This window comes from Lissotriton vulgaris, unplaced genomic scaffold, assembly GCF_964263255.1.
Source record: "Lissotriton vulgaris unplaced genomic scaffold, aLisVul1.2 SCAFFOLD_1334, whole genome shotgun sequence".
NCBI lineage: Eukaryota > Metazoa > Chordata > Amphibia > Caudata > Salamandridae > Lissotriton > Lissotriton vulgaris.
Genome location: NW_028245346.1, coordinates 530602 through 549688, shown reverse-complemented (window position 1 = coordinate 549688; position 19087 = coordinate 530602). Strand labels below are relative to the sequence as shown.

Here is a 19087-nt window from a genome sequence, read left to right as displayed (position 1 = left end):
CCTGTTCAGGGCAAGCTCAGACATTAAACAACAGTCCACGTAGGCACGTGTACAATTCTTTAAACATCATATCATTATGCAACAAATCAGCGTAACTTATGTACAAGTGAATGCAGCCAGGGAACTTCAAGGCATCATCCCTGCTAAGGGCACCCGTGAGTACCCCAGCCACTGCCCAATAGATTGTCTATTTGTGGGCAGCCTGGGTGTTGAGACTGAAGTTTTGACCGCCAGCAGGGCAGGCCTCCCTTCAGCCAGCCCCTCACCCATCAAAACCTCATCTCGAGAGCAGACAAAACTTCCAGCCACCATCCCTGCTAGGGGCACCAGCGACTCAAACAAGCTGCACCCCACTGAACTGACCATCTATAGGCAACCCATGGGTAGGAACAGAAGATCTGGACCACAAAGCAGGCTTATCCCCCCTCCAGCCAGCCCGCACCCACCTAAACCTCTCCTAGCTAGAGAAAACACGAAGAAACATATTGTTCTTTTGGGTAATAATGTTAATTTATTTCACTTTACTCCCGCCCTTAAATATTGGCCTTTACCAGAATAGGGCATCAGTTATGGGATTTTTGCAGCCTCAGTGTGGTCCGTTTTTTTCAGTGGTAGCAAAGACAAAGACAGTTATAGCCGTACAACTCAGGCTTATAAACTAATTGGCTCTCCCAAGAACCAATGCCACGCAGGTAGGCCACCACTGCTGGGAGCTGTGCTTTTCGCAAAGGGGAGAAATAAGACAAATGAGCAGAGGGGAGACCGCACCTAATTCCAAGAGGCTAAATCCAAACGGTCCTCTAAGATCCATAAATGGAATCCCTTTACTATTTGCGGGGTGCTCTTTGCAGCCAGGTGGTTCGCTTTGGAAGGCCTGGGGTCCCTTCAGCTGCGTTGGACCAAGTGTGATGAGTATATTGGTTTTGGGTGGCTCCATGTCTAGAGGGTCACCTTCGGCCAGTCCTGTGTTTTAGCTCCCAACACTGTGCCTACGTAGATGGTTAGCCCATACCGCTATGCATTGACAATACAAGTCCCAGGATCCAAAGGGATGCTAACTTAAAGAAATATAACTGATTTACGGAGACCCTCATAGCTTGGTGCCACTTGGGGGCTATGCGTATCTGTACAGTCTGTGTGTGTTCACGATTGAACTTTAAGCCACAGTCCGATTGGAATTGCTTCGCGGTGTGTATATATGTACCATATCCGCGTCCTCGGTTAAATATAGTAAATACTAATCATAGATTTGCATTAAGAAGTAAGCCTTCGAAGCAGTTCAGAGCGGAGATCGCTCTTGAACGGTTATCGTTTGTGGTTATGTCGAACTCCGGTCATGTCGTAGTGGAATTTATGATAAAATCTTGCTTTTAGGCACCTAATGTTGCCGTGCTGTAGTCCTGCAAATAGTTTAATGAATGTGAAAGGTTGAAGCCTGTAATCAGCCAGATTGGAACCAGTAACTAACTGCAGGGCGCACGTGCATCTCATCAATGATTGCGTAACTCACCGGGCTCTGGATGGTTAATTATTTATTTGTCTCCGTGTTTCCTTCACTGCCATGTACCCGGGTGTGGCCAGCGTTCTAGGTGGACTTATTTAAGATATAGGTACCATCAACGCCTATTTTTCCAGGGTTCATTGAGATAGCGCAGATCGTGCTGTTTTATCGTATTCCAGGTAGGAGTTGTTAAGCCTGCCTTGGCGTTTCAATCTCACCCCTCTTTCATCCTGAGAGTTGTGGTCAGGCCTACAAGTTCCAGCATGTGAAGTGACACGAACGGAAAAGTTAGAGGTGTTAGACCTTCACTCCATCCCCCGGTGTATGATGTACTGTCCTGCGTGAGTGACCCACTTGTGGCTTCAATGGGCTCACACTCTTGCGCGGGGGCAGGGCGCGCAGCAGCCGGACTGACCACACTACAACAGTGTCATGGTCGGAAGTGACGTGCTCGAGCGCCCGTCCTTCTTTTAATGGACCCCGCAAGCCACGCCTGGCCTGCGGATGTAGGGGTGCGTGTACTTGAGTAAACTAGACCGCTACGGTCATTACATCCCTATCCAACTTCACAATATTTTTTTTCAACAGATGAACATAGTCTTAATCATGATACATTAAGCAGGATGCCTGGGTACTTGCGTGTCCCTTGTTGACAGATTCAGGGTCTCAGCAGGCAGGCATAGTCTTTCAGTCTCTGGCTCGGTGGTGGATTGGGCCTCAGATTGTATCTCCGAGCACTGCCCCGACCACCTTCAATGCTCTGACGAGTGTCTCTGGTGGCAATCGCCGGTGATTGAGACACCACTGTGGATCCCTGTTCCTCCGCTTCGCGTTCTGGGGGTTGAGCGTGTTCCTCCCCGGGGGTCGCTGCCCCACTTGACGGGCTGACGTCTTCTGGTGTCTCCGATCGCTGTCTGGACTCTGGCTGGAGGGCCTTAAACCAAGAGGTGTTTTGTGATACTTCTTCTTCTCCCTTTCGTGCCGTGACCATGGGGCCTTTGGTTGATGTTACTGTCCAAGGGCCCGGTTCATAGTGGGTTTGGAACTTCCCCCCGGGGGCGTCTGTTCCGGATTATCACTCGAGTCCCCAAGCTTAGGTTTCTCGGATTGGCTCTTCTGTGTATGCTGGCACGCTGATTGCCTTGTCGTCTCCGTGTCTGGGCCTCTTCTGTATCGGCTGGGGGTGGTGTCCAGCCCGGGGCTGTGGGAAGGAGGTCTCTCCGTGGCCCTTGGAACATGAGGGCCCATGGGCTCCTTTGGGTGGGGCAGTGGGGAGTGCCCCGATACTCCCGCAGGAATTCGTGCAACCTTTGCTCCGGATCGGCTTGTTCCACTATGGCTATGCGGAAGACTTTATTAAGAGTCCGCATAAACCTCTCCACGTCCCCATTTGCCAGGGGCCACTGCGGTGTGATGCGACGGTGTTGAATTCCTCTTGTCCTGAGGAACGTGGCAAATTCGGCCCCCTGGAATGGCGGCCCATTGTCGCTCCGTATCTCCGATGGGTAGCCGAACATGGAGAACATCCTTTCTAGCGCTGGTCCTACATGTACGAACGCCGTGGAGACTACCTTTTCCACTAATGGGTACTTGGAGTAGGAGTCTATGGCCACTAAAGTTTGTCCTTCTCCTGGGAAGCTCCCAAAGTCTATGCTGACTTTAGTCCAGGGAGATGTGCAGGCTTCTTCCGTAATTATTGGCACGGGTCTCTCAGGGTCGCTTGTCAATTGGCAGGCCATGCAGTTCCTCACATATTCTTCCACCCTGATCTCCAGATCTGGAAACCAAACCTTCTCCCTCATGCGCGCCTTCATCTTTGTCGTGCCTTGGTGCCCTCCATGGGCGAGTTGTACCGCCCGGTGTCTCAGGCTTTGGGGTATGACCAGTCGGGATCCTCGTAATAGCACCCCGTCGTCTGTGGCACTCAATTCGTGTCGTATTCGCCAGAATTTGGTGAGTGATTCTTTGTCTTCCGCGGGCCAGGAGGTAGGGGGTCGTAGGTATTCAACCCATGATCCATCTTGAACGGCCTGCAGCGATCTCCGGTATGTATTGTCAGTGGCGGCTGCCTCTTTTATGTCTTCCATGGTCATGCTGTTCGGGCATGAGGTGAGTGCCACCCACTGTGCGTATTCCTCACAGTCGTCGTCCGCCGGCTCAGGTTCTTGTTGTGCGGGATGGCGCGATAAGTAGTCAGCCGGATTCTTGGCCCCTGGGCGGTAGGTAACTTCCATTTCATACAATTGCAGTTGGATCACCCACTGTTCAATGCGAGGTGGCGGGTGCGGGGCAGTTCCCTTGAAAAGGGATACTAGTGGTTGGTGATCCGTAACCATTAGGAACGGGTGGCCTTGTAGGTATAGGTGGAAGTGGCCGCAGGCCCATTTAATCGCAAGAGCCTCCCTCTCGATCTGGGCGTATCTTGTCTCAGTCGGAGTTAGCGCCTTGCTGGCAAAAGCTAGTGCCGTCCACTGGCCGGGTTCGTGTTCTTGGGTCAGTACAGCACCGAGGCCCACCGGGCTGGCATCAACGATCACCTTTGTACGCTTTGTGGGGTCGAAGTAGGATAGGGTGGCCTTCTCCAGGAGCGCATCCTTGTTTCCCTGGAATGCTTCGTCTTCTCTCGAGCCTCACTGCCAGGGGGCATCCGTCTTGGTCAGCGCTCGTAGCGGCTCACTCCGGGTGGCCAGGCCCAGTATGAACCGGCCACAGTAAGTGGCCATGCCGAGAAAACTTCTCACTTCTGTCGGGGACTTTGGTGCCAGGGCGTCTTTGATGGCCTTAGACTTCCTCGGATCAATCTGGATGCCCTCCTGGTTAAAGACATAGCCAAATAACTCTATGGAGGGCTGAAAGAATTCCGAAAAAACAAACGGGAGAGTAAGGGATTGTGTCCATAAAAGATGGACGAGAAATACTCCTGATCCCCTGATCACGAATATTGAAAAACAAATGAAGGAGTATCCCCCGATGAGTAGGTTAAAGGTTTTCCAAACGTGGAATGGATATTCCTTGTAAAAAAACCCTCACTCACCACCTAGTGGTGACATGCTTCATCATCGGGGTCCACCCTGGTGGCCTAGCGTCACCAGGGTGTGCTTCGACACCTGAAATGCAGTGGAGCAGGTTGTGAGGTGTAAGTGCAAAAAAATTATAGTGTTAAAAATTGTCCTGGTTTTAGCTTTGTGAATAACTTTTAAGGGACAGATTGGTCCACACCAGGCCACGCGAGGAGATGCCCAGAGCAGTGGGCACACTGTGGGACCTCCCACCTGTCCAGGGGCACCACCCCTGTGGTAATTGCCAGGTCTGTGCACAGACTAAGAAATCGCTGGAAATAGACATAGGAACCACCAGACCATGGAAGCAAGTCAAGTTTACCAACTGCAATAGTGACCATGTAATTTACCTTATCACCTGTCCTTGTGGTTACAGGTACGTGGGCATGACAACACGGAAGGTCCGCATACGGATATCGGAGCACAAGAGCACGATCCGATGTGCGAGACAAGCCACCAAACTGACTGCCCACTTCCTGGAAGCAAAACACCAAGCCACAGAATTTCAATGGACTGTCCTCGAACAGCCGTTCATACCCTCACATACCACAGATGTGGCCAGTTATCTGATGAGAAAAGAACAGAGATGGGTCCTCCAATTGAAGACACACAAAGAGGGACTGAACGACGAAATCCCATGGTCTTCCCTGTAATCAAAGGACCATTCTACTGTTGTGCTACAAATGTGTTCTACACTGTACTGTTCGACTGGTTCATAGCATAAGAGAGCTAGTTAATCTAGTCTCTCTAAAATCATGACATCAGGCCCCTAGGCTCCTGTCCGACTGGGCTGATCACCTTCATGGGTCATAAACCATTTGGTTTTTAACTAATAGGTTAGAGGGCGTTTTCACTTTTGCCTTGCTGTGTCCCGAGTATAACGTTTAACATCAACATCTTACCCAGCAGACACTTCTCAGTACATAAAATATCTTGTTTATATAAGTGAGGCTCATAGATCACTGGCGCGCGCCATGCACGCTGACTTCAGCCTTAAATTCTGTGCAACATTTATCACCCACATCTTAGCCTGTGGTCTTATTAAAAAAAATGTTTCTTAAAAATTTTTTTTTTAAAACAGACACCTCTCAGCACATGAAATATCCTGTTGAGGCAAACGGCGTCTGTAGACCACGAGCGCCCGTAAGCCATACTGGGTTTCAGCCCTAAATACCATGCACTTCAGCACGCGTTTAATCCCTTTGCGTGTCTACTTAGTCTGTTTACCTTCGTCGCTGTGGCAACGAAGGCAGACCCAGCGCGAGCATACTTGCTCGGCACCCAATAGGCACGCAGCTCCCAATTGCAGGCCGCCCAATCACAACACGCGCTACACGCGTCATGCCATCGCGCGTCCAACCGCAGTACTGGTCTTATTTAGTCTTCTCCCAGTCTGCGTGGGAAGTGATTGACTCGGCAACGAGTGGCTGCAATTCATCACGGGGGTTACACGCAAGATAGCAGCCCCACGTGACCTCCCACCCAATTACGACAGGGTTTATTAACAATCCCTCACCAGCTGTCGGTACCTCCCCAGATGGCCAGGACGCCGGCCCGGAGTACCGACGGTTAGGTAAGGCGAACCCTCGCTCCTAGGCGCTATTACAAGCATATTTTTAGCAGGGCTATTCACTCACGCTGAGGCGCTAATGCAAGCATATTTTGAACAGGGCTATTTTCAGCAGGGCTTTTCACTCACGCTGAGGCGCTAATGCAAGCATATTTTGAACAGGGCTATTCACTCGCTTTGAGCTACTCCTTACAGTTATTCTGACTGGTCTACATGACCCTGTACTTTCCGCTAATGGTAAATCTAGGATCTTTGTTTCTGTAACGTGCAAGTTATGTGTTAATGTGTGTTCTACATGTTTTCTAGAGCGGTGCTTCATTTTCCCCTGAGCCACTGCCAGGTGGGGTGAGGCCATTTGACCTTACATGTTGAGGTAAGAGTTCACTAACATTTGGTATTATAAATTTTTCAACCAAATGTATCAGAATCATGTCTGCACTCAGGTAGTGCCTTTTCTAAACAACATCTTGTGTGTTCTTGTCCAAAGCATACTTTATGGTTGGACTATATGGCCCATTTAGTATTTGAAAGCCTCTTTTTCTTACCTTTTCCCCACAGTGAATTACACAGACTGTAAGGACACCCGGAACATACAGGTGACTGTTTGCACTTGTTTTGTGTCTCCAGGGTGGAACTTTTTTTCACTTGGTGTAGTAGCATTTATTTTATCTTTGGTCCTGAAGAAAGCAATGACAAAATTAGTCCTTTGAATTGCTGAAACTAGTCGACCATATTGACCTGAGGCTGTCTACATTAACAGATAGTCAGCGGGTGCACTGTTTTTAACTTTGGTGTGGTAAGCACAACTAAAATAAAATTCTTGCCTGGTGCTTATCCTAAACCAATTTTAAACCCACTCTTCTTGGTTTTTCTTTTTCTCACACCTTTTTCTGCACTGCACACCCCAGTCCCATCTTTTCTACCACTCACTAACATCGAGTGGTATACCACACTGTCGTCTCTTTACTCAAGTGAGGATACCCCCTACCACCGGGTTGACCTCCTAGGAGAGTACCAATTAATCTCTGACGGGTGGTACGGATAAAATCCCAAATGATGAAGGGCGGATCCGAATGGTGACTGATGGGTATTTTTCCTCATCCATGGAGAGCTCTCTGTGACATACCCTGGGGGCAAGGGTGAGTCCTTGTTTGGTTTTCTTTTGTCTATGGGCACATTTTACCTGAGACCCTCTGGTACCTTTGTTGTTTACTGATGCTGCGATCAGGTCTGGAGGATTCCCCACCTCTGGTCACTGGTAGAGGGCACTCTAGGGCGGTGGTGGTCATCACCCCAGTGAGGTACGCAGCTCACCCTCAATGCTGGAGCCTTCTCAAGGCGTTTTCCAAGTCTCACACGTGATGCGTGGGTAATTGCAGGCAGTCGCGCTGGTCCGCGACTCACGCGAGATGCGTGGGGAATGGCAACACGTCGCAGAAGCCGGCCCGGCTTCGCGCACTTCGGCGCCGCTTCCACCGCTCTGCTCCAGGGGTGTTGCTGTGGCCCCAGTGCGAGGCAGGAGGCAGGCACGGGTGTTGCTGTGGCCCCAGCGTGGGGGCAAGAGACAGGCACGCAGGCCCCAGAGGGTGATGGCCGATGGCAGACACGCGGTAGGCACCGCGGGACGGAGCAGGACGCTCCGAAAAGGCACAGGTGTACGGGCGAGGGTTGGGCCCCCTCCGCTCGTCGCCAATGTACTGTCCTGCGTGAGTGACCCACTTGTGGCTTCAATGGGCTCACGCTATTGCGCGGGGGCAGGGTGCGCAGCAGCAGGACTGACCACACTAAAACAGTGTCATGGTCGGAAGTGACGTCCTCGAGCGCCCGTCCTTCTTTTATTGGACCCCGCAGGCCACGCCTGGCCTGCGGATGTAGGGGTGCGTGTATGTGGGTAAACTAGACCTCTACGGTCATTACATCTGACAGGGCTTCATTTGTTTGTGCTCGAAGCCACTTTATGTCAGGAAGTGGCCTGTATTATAGCCCCTATATTGATACAAAAGGTGATAGTTCGCCACACTCCTGATGTAAACAGGCGCAGCTGCGTCTTAGGCTCTGGGACCAAACAGAGGATGTCTTGCAAGTGCGCCCCACTCAACGTTGGAAAACAGCGAGTGGAAAAATTACGACTCTCTCTTAACCAAAGTGCAACAGTATTTTAAATGTCAAGGGACCCAGTGTCTCGAGTATACTAAAACTTGTGTTTGCCTTTTGCTTTGCAGTGAGAGAGCGAGTTCTAGCCAACAAAGTTCACACAATCGACATGCCTGAAAAACGAAAGTTGAGTTTAGACGTCCAACTGCTAGAAACCGAAGAGCACTGTGGTGTTAAGCACCATCGAACACGAGACGTCCCGGAGGGTGACCCAGTAAGTATTAAAAACACATACTTTTGATATTTGCATATGACGTCTCTGCACGTTAGGAGAATTAACCGCTATGTTGTTTACATTCTTTTGCTAGGAACCCATGTCAACTGACGAACCTCAAGAACCAGGTAAATATATGTATTTTTGGTTCATGTTACATACCACGTTTGTAAGTTACACACCTGGGCTTCTTTTCTTAAGCTTGAATGGTGCCGCAGCAGCAAACGTGAACTTAGGCCTATATTTGATAGCGTAAAAGTGATACCACAATATGGAGCCTAATCCAGCAGTGCTTCATTTATTCAGATTTCGAGTTTACATATACCTTCACATTCAATTAGTTCACATGATTCTCTTTTTCACACCGTGGTTATTCAGCACATCAGGCATGGATTTGGCCTAAGGAAGTAAGTTGGATACCCCTGATGCAATATTTCCTGTGTACTCTTGGCATCGGTTCCTGGTTTTAACTAGGCCTGGGCGGTAAATTCCGTTCCGCTTGCAGAATTTGCAGAATTCAAGTAATTTCACATTCCGCAGAGAATGCGGAATTGCCCAAAATTCCGCCAACTGCGGCTTCGCTGAATTTCGCGCTTTCAAAATGTGTGTTTGCAAGATATTTCTCCCTGAGCAAGCAAAATTATTCGCAAACAGGAAAAAAGCATCACGAACGTGCGGAACAAGCAATTCCGCACGTTTGTGGTACTTTTGCGTACTCGCAGATATTTTTTACCATTTTGCAGAGCTTTGTGTAGCACGACCACGCAAATTCCGCCCACCGCTAGTTTTAACCCCAACGCTGCTACGCTACCCAGAATCCCTTGCAAACCTCAAACTTTGTCCCAAAAACACATATTCCTCATATTTCTGTGGTGGAAATTTCTGGAATCTGTGTGGATCCCCAAAATTCCACCCACCCTGCATCCCCCAAAGTCGTCCGAGAAATAAATGATAACTCACTCGTGAGGGTAGGCCTAGTGCCCGCAACAGGAAACGGCCCAAACCGCAACATGGACACCGCATTTACACAGTGAAGACTGATCCTTTTTTTGCAAAGGGCCTAGCTGTAGATTTTGAACCCTAGCTCTGCCTGCACCTAGGGAAACCTAGCAAACCTATACATTTTTGAAAACTAGACACCCAGGGGAATCCAGTATGGGGTGAGTTGTCTTGCTCTCGCCAGGTTCTGCTACCCAGAATCCCTTGAAAACCTCAAAATTTGTCCGTAAAAACCCACATTTTCCTCACATTTCTGTGGTGGAAAGTTCTGGAATCTGCGTAGATCCACAAATTTCCTACCACCCAGCGTTCCCCCAGGTCTCCTGATAAAATTGGTACCTCACTCATGTGGGTGCCCCAAGTACCCGCGATAGGCAAGGGCCCAAAACGTATTGAGGAGACATCAAAATGACCTATCGCAAAACAACCTGGTTTTGCAAGGTGAATCACCTGGGTTTTCGACCCCAGGCTCGGCGGCTATCTTGATAAATCTACCAAACCCACACATTTCTGAAAACTGGACACCTGGGGGAGTCCAGCAAGGTATGGCTTGCTTAGGTCCACCAATGTTTTCCTACCCAGAATCCCCTGCAAACTTCAAAACTTTGCTGAAAACAATCTAAATGTTCACACATTTCTGTGTGGGAAAGTTGTAGGATCACCGGGCAGACACAAATTTCCTACCACCCAGGGTACCCTCAGGACTCCCGATAAAAATGGTACGTCACTTGTGTGGAGTAGGCATAGTGGCTGTAACAGGAAATGGCCCAAATCGTACTGTGGAGACTTCAAAATTACCTATAACAAAACTACCTGGTTTGGGGGAGGGGGCACCTGGTTTTTTGGCACCCGGCTCACCGCCATCTAGGGAAACCTACCCAACCCACACATTTCTGAAAACTAGACACCCTGGGGAGTACAATGAGGTATGGCTTGCGTTGATCCCCCTACTTTTCCCTACCCAGAATCCCCTGCAAACCTCAGATTTAGTTGAAAAATAACTTTTCCCTTACATTTTTGCATAGGATTACCATGCTGGCACACATGTCCTGCTACCCAGCGTTCCCCCTGTTCTCCCGGTTAAAATAATACCTCACTTGTGAGGGTGGACCAAAGGCCTCTGACTGGGAAGAGCCCAAAACATAGGGATTAAGGATATCGCACTGATAATTCTAAGCGCTACATTTTATAAAAAATTACTTTTTAGGCAATTCTGCATTTGACACCCACACAAGTGAGGTATCGTTTTATTCGGGAGACTGAGGGCAACACTGTGGGGTAGGACATTTGTGCAGGCATGGCTATTGCCCTTATCTGCCTCATGGGGGGGGGGGGGGAGCAGGAAGTATTTTGTTTTCTTTGGGGGTAGGGTGGGGGCATTTCCATGCCCATTCTGAGCAGCTGCCACCCTGGGCCTATAAAAAAGGAATCCCTGGCATCTAGGGTGCTTTCTATCCCCTCGGGTGGGCAGAAAGACTGGGATTTTGTTGGGGGGGAGGGGTGGGGGCATTGGCGTGCCCATCTTGTGGAACTTCCATCCCTAAATTCATCGGGGGAAAAAACCCTGGTGTATAGTTGGCTTTCTGCCCCCACGGGGGGGGGGAGAAAGACTGTAATTTTGAGGGGGTGGGAGCATTGGCATGCCCATTTTGGGCACCCCTCCACTAATTTGCATTTAAAACAAAATTCCTAGTTTCTAGTGGGCTTTCTGCCCCCTCCGGGGGAGCAGATCGGGGGTTACTGTCCCCATCTGCCCCCGCCCCGGGGGGGCAGAAAGATTGTACTTTTGCAGCATGGGGGTGGGGACATTGGCATGGCCATATTGGGCAGCCCCCACCCCTAAATATAATCAACAAAACAAAATCCCTGGTATCTAGTGGGCTTTCTGCCCCCCGGGGGCAGTTTGGGGGCTACTGCCCTCATGTGTCCCCGGGGGGGGGGGAGGGAGGCAGAAAAAGGTTAATTTTGCTGCAGGGGTGGGAACATTGACATGCATTATTGAGCATCCCCCACCCCTATTTCACAGTGAAAAAAATGGCTGGTATGTAGTGGGCGGATTGGGGACCATCTGAATTTGGCCAAAATAAAATGGGGTGAGCAAAGGCCTTTGCCCAAGGGGCTGCTCCCCCCTCCCTGGTGCCTAGTGGTTGGGTCTCTGCTTGTGGTTCGTCCTCCTGGGGTGATCCCCAAGCAGGGACTAGGGAGGGGTACCATTGGAGAGGGGAGATTCTCCCCTTTCCAACGGTACCTGCTCAGTGGGCTGAGATAGCCCCCTGAGCACGTAGAAAGCAACACTGAAATGAGCCTCTTGGCTCATTTCACTTTCGGTTTCACTGAAATGACGTCTATGCGACGTGTGTGCTGATCGTCATTTCAGGGAAACCATGAAGGCAGCCTCAGGAAGCTCTTCCCCAGCTCCTGAGGCTGTTGGAGGATAAAGGGAATCCCTCTGGTGCCCGCACCAGAAGGATTCCCTGTGCGAGCAGCTCATTTATTTTGGTTTTGTCCTTTCCATTCTGGGATTTATAGCCATGTGATGCCATCAGAGGATGTGGCGTAACGGCAGAATTGCTGAATTTGGAGCGGGGGAGCCAGGTTCGAGTCTGCGTCTACTCAACATCCTGTGATTCTGCACAGTCACTTAATCTCCCCAAGCCTAAATAAAATGAATGTGTCTTTGGGTAATGTAACTGGTGTTCTTTGAAAGTGCTCCAATACCCTCGGGTCAAGTTTGCGCTATTTAAAACTGTAATAAAATAAAATAAACATAGCACTACAAGTCCGAGAATGTTAAAACAAGACACATCCTGTTCTGGTCGAAATGCCATGTCATAGCCCCGGAAACTTGAGAGCTCTGTATTTGTAATGTTTTTGTGCAAATTGTGGCTGTGAATACAGAGCTCTCAGGATTCCCTTGTCCAAGTGCGAGTAGCTATCCTGCAAGGATTTTGCTTTTGCTAACTGTATTAATAGGACTACAAATCCTAGATTGCAAAGAACGAAACAAGAAATGACCAGATTCTCTTTCATTAAACTGTATCATGAGAGCTCTATGAATATATGAATTCCAGTAAGGTTTGTAGGAAGTTCCTATGGCATATTGCCTGTGACCCGTTCTAATCTGTGTTTCAAATAAATGTGTTATATATATATATATATATATATATATATATATATATATATATACTTAAAATACAGGTTATAAAACCGAACATTTGCTTGAAAAGAGTTATCAGGGTTTGCCGCTCCCGCACGTGGCTCTGCATTTTTCAACTTTTGCCTTTTTCTGTGTTTTTTTTGTTTTTATTCAGACAGTGCAACGTCAGGAGAGCACATCACAGAGGAGTCTGACTCCATACTTGTCATCGATTCGGGAGCGAAGATTGATGAGGACGTTTTGGAAATGTACTTCGAAAACACAAAGCGATCAGGTGGCGGACCTATCAAGCAATTGCGCTGTGATCGAAAAGGCATACAGATCACCTTTGAAAACATTGAAGGTATTGTATCTTGGGATAGAGGGGTACAGCACAGACCACTTGAATTGTGTGAAAAAGGCTACTTTCTTGAACAGGTGTTGATCACAAATAAATTCCTAGGTAATCCATCCGCCTTATGAAACTAAAGTCTCGCATCACATCAAATGAACTATCTAATATCCTGCCCCCACACCGTAACTATCTCCTTCCTATTCTACTGCATTTCAGCCAGTGGTCGAAGTGGGGGAAAAAAAGTAGGAGAACTGTGGGCGAAGAATCAAAGGGCAGGAATAACCCGAGGATTGGGTCAGTGGGCGGAGTCAGGTGTGGCCAGAAAGAGCAAAGCATCCAAATTTTTAATATATGTTTGGCATTTCACTGACCAGTTACAGCTTACTGCGTTATTTAATTCAACCAATGGATACACGTGTTTATTTAAGGTTTAATAAGAGTTATTGACATTAAAATACATTCACAAAGTGGGATACGTTCCCAATCACAGAATGTCCCAAATACGCTTAAAAGTTGAATCACAAGCCATTTGTCTCGGAGCCATGGCGTTTCTGTCACCGGCACTTCTCCCTTTTTCCCCAAGAGCAGTTCAAACATGAATGGCAAAATATCCTAATTTGCTAATTTTTCCACATAATTATGGCTTTGCCATAATTGCCACATAATACATCATCTGCTGCATAATCTGACGATTTTAACTAATAAATTGTTTGCAGCTCAAACTGATCAAAAGTTACTATTGCTGCGAAGTGGACTGCCCTTTGCAAAGGTTGACGGAGCACCTTTCTCAATGCTGCATTTCTATGATAAACTGGTACTAATAAGGCAAAAGCTTTGTATAGAATGTTAGTATGTGTAAAAATATCAAAATAATAAAGTAGCAGAAAATATACTGCATTACACTGCAGCCTTTTTTATGCTGCATAATTTAGTCAACACGGCAGCATAATTTTGTCCTCCATTGCTGCATCATTCCGATGTCCCCAAAGTAGGTAGAACATGTAAAAGAGCTTGTGCATGAAGCAGAGAGACCTTGAGCTTTGCAAACTTAGTTTGGTGTGTGCAAATCCTGCATTGCCGATCCCCGGTGAGTTTACACTACTACTGCTGAACCAAGGCCAATGGAGGTACCAAAGGGTGTGGTGGACTGACCTCACTGGTCCTGTGACCTCAGTGACCGAGTCAGGGTGTGCTGCTTTAGAGGCCTGCCCCCAAGACTGATGGTGAACTTCAGTATGGATTGTGGTTGACAGGCCTTCAAGGTTAAACTACACTTGCCACCACTAGGGGCTAGGATCCACCTGCTTTGCTAAGACTCCAGGGCTTCTAAGGCCTAGCAAGGCCTTCTAAGGTCTAGCATGGGAATGTGCTGTCTGAAGGACTGATCATGAAGGCTAAATCTGGTTCCCCAGTTTTAAATTTGGCAGCTCTCTCATAGTGCAACATCCTCTCCCACGCTGAACGTTACTGCCTCACTGAGAGAAACTCGCCCTGCCTTCAGCTTAGCTACAACCCATTGTGCCCACTATAAAAACCTGGATGCGACTCAATTCAAATTATGTTTTCCAATCCACCCATCAGCAAGGTATTGAAGTACCTCCAATAATGGTGCATTTCCCCACCCTGGGAAAGCAATGTTGTTCTGGCCACTTTGCGACCACTCTGTCTTGCTGTATTTAGTTATTTATCATGTATTAAATCTTTTATTTCTCTTTGTCCCGAGGCTGCACTTTATAATACGACATTTCAAGTAAACGTGTTCTGTTTTTGGATCCATTTCACAGGGGAAAAATAAACGAAAGGAGAGGCAAAAGAGTTTTCAGCAAGTGAGGAGACCGAAAGAGAGGGAATAAGAGTAAGAAAGAGCGAGGGCAGCTGCCAGCAGCAGAGCAGGAGAAGTGGACTCTGCTCTTGTCTTCTCTGGTCAAGAAGGAAAAGAGTCCTTTTCCTTCTCTGCCAACCCGCCCGTCCTCGAACATCCACGAGCCCCGAGCCTGCTGTCCGGGGGCGCGCTCTTAAAAATAAAAGTAGGGGAACGGATCCCACTAAAATAAAGAAGTAGGGGCACGACGTGCCCTGCCAATACCGCCCACTTCGACCACTAGTTTCAGCCTTTTTGCAACCATAACTTTTCCCTACAGCCTAAGACTGCATGTATTAACATCTAAGCAACTAAACTTTCTACACTTTACCATGTACTTCCTGCCTATTCCATGTGAGAGTTTTTTCACCTCTCTCTTTCCACATGGTTCACTAATGGCAACGCCAATCAAACTTCTGTAAACTCATGTAAAACTTTCCAGGCTACCGCCACTCAGAAACCATCCGCCTGCTATCTTTTCATCCCTAGCCATCTCCATTAGGCCACGCTCCCCACCTACGAAGGTTCAGAGTCCTTGCCTACACCTCTCAGTTCTAACAGGTACAATTCTATACATATCCGCAAAAGATGCACACGTCACCCCTGAAAAATTCCATATTATCATACTTAATATCGGCATGACTAATGCGCCCAAAAGCAACTTTCCTACAAAACAGACTCCTCTGCCTATTGATCTTATGTATGTATGTATTGCGATTTATATAGCGCACGTATCACCCGAAGGCATCAAGGCGCTTGCCTTGGGAACCCGTCCTGGTATTCCCCTGTGAGATAACACCAGCAGGGTATCCACAAGGTGAAAGCCAGGCATCCCGCCGCGAGGGGCCGTTGTGGAGATTAAGCAAGCTATTGCCCAGAGTCGCAGTGTGTGACCCCGTGAGTCGAGTAGGCACCGGAACGAGAATTATCGAGTCCGTGGAATTTTTTTGAGCCCAAGACCCGCCGAGGCAGGGAATTGAACCCTGGTCCAGGACCGATCTCAGCTTCCGGGTCTGCCGCCTCTAACCCCTGAGCCACACTTCTCCACTTACAGCGCGTCTGCTCAATCGCTAATAGCTTGCTAACTTCCCTCTAATTTCTCCTTGGCATAAACTTAGTCCAGAGATCCAAGAAACCTGACCACTGGGCCTTTATCTGCAAAAAGTCTTGCTTCATACGTCCTCAACAATACCGCACCTTTTTCCAGCACAAGATCATTTTTCCCCACATGGAGAGCCAGAACGTCCAGTCATCGCCCTTCCACCAATATGCAATACAAACACTGCATCAGCTTGCGCCATCTCATACTTCCTTTTCCCAGCCATGTAACCGGAAACAACCGCCAATCAAAACCCAAATTTGCCCCACAACCCCTTTGCGCTTCTTGCAGCGCCTCCCACTTGATGAATAAGTGCCCCACCCAAATGGCCACATCCTCCGCCGCAGGGCCAGCAACAGAATCTGAAACAGCAGTAAATATTCACACAGCATGCCCTACCTCGCTTTCATCCCCCCCAGAAACATGCACATATCTCTGAAAGCAGTCAGATGACCAGCACCCCAATCACATGATGTCCTCAGGCTTCCATTCACTATTGCCAGCTTCGGTCGCAAGGCTGATAACCGGAAAGATTGTGTGCCAAGCTCCGAGGGGGGATCTCCTAAGGCCTTAAGCAGCTTTTCACAAAAGCTGCTACAAGTTCCCCTATCCTGTGTCTCAATCCATCGCCACTAGGCACCCCACAGCGCGATCCCCACCTTTCCCCCCCCCAAGCCACCGGGCAGTTTTCGGGCACCAGTAAAATCTGCTGCACCATGCACCTACTCTTCGCTCTCTGATCAGACGTAGAACTACGCAGCCATATCCCCAACCTGCCCTCCCTTCTTATGACATCCTCCCACAGCACTCCCCTTTGGCCCCTGCATCCCAGCTGTTCCAACACCCAGACCGCGCAAAAGAACATCCTTGACATTAAGGAGGAGAACAAATAGGCTTCTCCACCCCCTGGTGCACCACAGGCACTTACTGAAACACATTGCAAAATACCTGCCATGTTAAGGGCCTCCTCAACCTCACCAAATGCCCCCGTTGTCTTGTCCAACCCTCAAGCATCCTCTGTCCTAATTCCCTCGTGGACGGGGTATATCCCCACAGCAACTTACCGCTACAGGCGATGCCCACTAGTTTTCCAGTAATTGTCACCTGTGACAGACTCCTCTCTGTCATGTCTAATATAACCTGACCCATGTCCTCCGCCCTGTGCAACCCCTCTGATCTGGACTGCACCTCCGACGCCAACATTTCTGCTATGGCCTGACTGTATGCTCGCCATGTCGACTCAGCTAAAGACCCTACCACCAGTTACACCATTCTGTGTTTCCTGCTGTCCACAACTGCTCCGGCATGGTGTCTTGCACCTGGGCCAAACCACAGAGTCTTTCCCACTGTGAACGAGACAAAGCAACAACAATATCTCGTCCATCCCCGGAACGTGCTGTGCCTTGAATAAGATAATCATTTTAAAGGCAGCACAGCACAAAAACTTGCAGCAGTTTCAACACCTGTGTGTACCTGGCAGACTGTCTATTCATAATTTGGACCACAAACTTGTCCATACTGAACAGCACACTCTGGTATGCCAAATCTGCTATGCTACCCACTAGGCGACCACCACAACCAGAGGAAAAAACTACAAGAACGCAATGCTCCTGCCCCCTGCCTTTAACTGTGCAGCCATTCTTCTGTGCACCAACGCCCTTGCCAATATAAGCCAAAACACAAACCTCCCGCCGCATCTAAGAAAACCTGCACATCCCTATCCATTTCCTCCCTCATGTCTAATGGATTTTCATTGATGGCATTTAAGGAAAAACTCCACATGCTGAGATCTTCTTTGACCCTTGCTGATGGTCACACGTGTTGATGCAGCAACATGAATCCTGACCAGGCCAAACTCTACCTTCTACAAAATGTTCTCCCTGCTCTGACCACTCTGCATGCAAAGTTTAGGTTCTGTAGCAACACCTGTATCTCCCTGATTGTCACCTTTTCTTTTGCCAGCATGCCTCCCACTAACCTCTGCATCGTCTTCTTTTTGGGCAGTCGGCAATCTTGCCTCCTTTGTTTGAGAATCAATCTCAATCCCCAAGAAGGACAACACCATATCGGGCCCCACTGTCTTCTCTGGTGCTAGAAGAACACCCAGGTCATTCATGAGCTCTTGGAAACTTACTAGCATCTGTTGGCAGCCTGCCGAGACGGCGCCCCCTCAAAGAAAAATATTATCCAAGTAAGTGTCACCAGCTCCTGACCGGTGTGCCACGCGAACAGCCACTGCAGAAATTAACAGAAACACTCAAACAGTGCACATGATACTGAGCATCCCATTGGCAGGGCCTTGTCCATTTACCGCTGCCCCAAAAAATGCATGCTGAATAGCTCAGAATCCTCCGGGTGCACTGAAAGCAGCCAGAAAGCTGACTTCACATCACACATTGCCGTTTGTGCCCTTTTGTTGGCCGTCACCACCAATAACATGGCCATGTCTACCACTCAGGATGACACGGAGGCCATGTCTTCCAAAGTGAAGCATTGACCTATCCACCTTCTGAGCAAGTGAAATGCTGTATCAACTGAAACTGCACTTTTTCCTTCTTGGGCACCACACCAATTGGTGACACAATCAAAACATTCATTGACTAGTCATCAAAGCTGGCTCAACAATACCTCCTTGTCTAGCTTATCCTGCACTTCCTGCTTGTGTTTCTTTGCAGTCCGCAAATTGTCTACCCATCTCCTACCCTCGGCACTCGTGCTCTGAATGAAAACCCCACCAGAACCCATCCTGCAAAACACATGCCTCATCCGGCTGATCATAGAAGCCCAGCCAGTAATCCACAACTTGTTCATCTTAACCGGTGTATGAGCCTTTTGTTCAAGATCCCAATGCCCTCTTTCTCCCTCTGTTTCCAAATGACTTTAGCTGCTGCTGTGCCCCCATGGCCACCAGCATATGGCTGCCACTGCCCTGCCTTCTGTCCTAGGTGCCCACTCACAGCCCTGCAGCAATATATGTGTGCTTTCCCACGCACGTGGAGCACTTTTGCCGGAAGTTGCATTACTCCCTTATACGTAAGCCTTTGTTGTAGTCCCAACCGGCTCCACATGTCCCGCTCTGCCCCTTTGCTGCATTACCCACCCTCCCCGGTAGGGACAACCCTGAAAGGGCTGATATTCA

At 48.8% G+C, this 19087-nt stretch overlaps 1 protein-coding gene across 1 annotated transcript in view; it reads left to right on the top strand.

The window, feature by feature from the left end:
* LOC147666471 (protein mono-ADP-ribosyltransferase PARP14-like) overlaps positions 1-19087 on the top strand; it is a 500256-nt gene that overhangs the window by 78199 nt on the left and 402970 nt on the right. The window contains exons 2-4 of the mRNA XM_086949064.1: positions 8353-8498; positions 8593-8626; positions 12809-12997. Coding sequence (XP_086805190.1) covers positions 8353-8498; positions 8593-8626; positions 12809-12997 — 369 coding nt within the window. The remainder of the gene's footprint in view (positions 1-8352; positions 8499-8592; positions 8627-12808; positions 12998-19087) is intronic.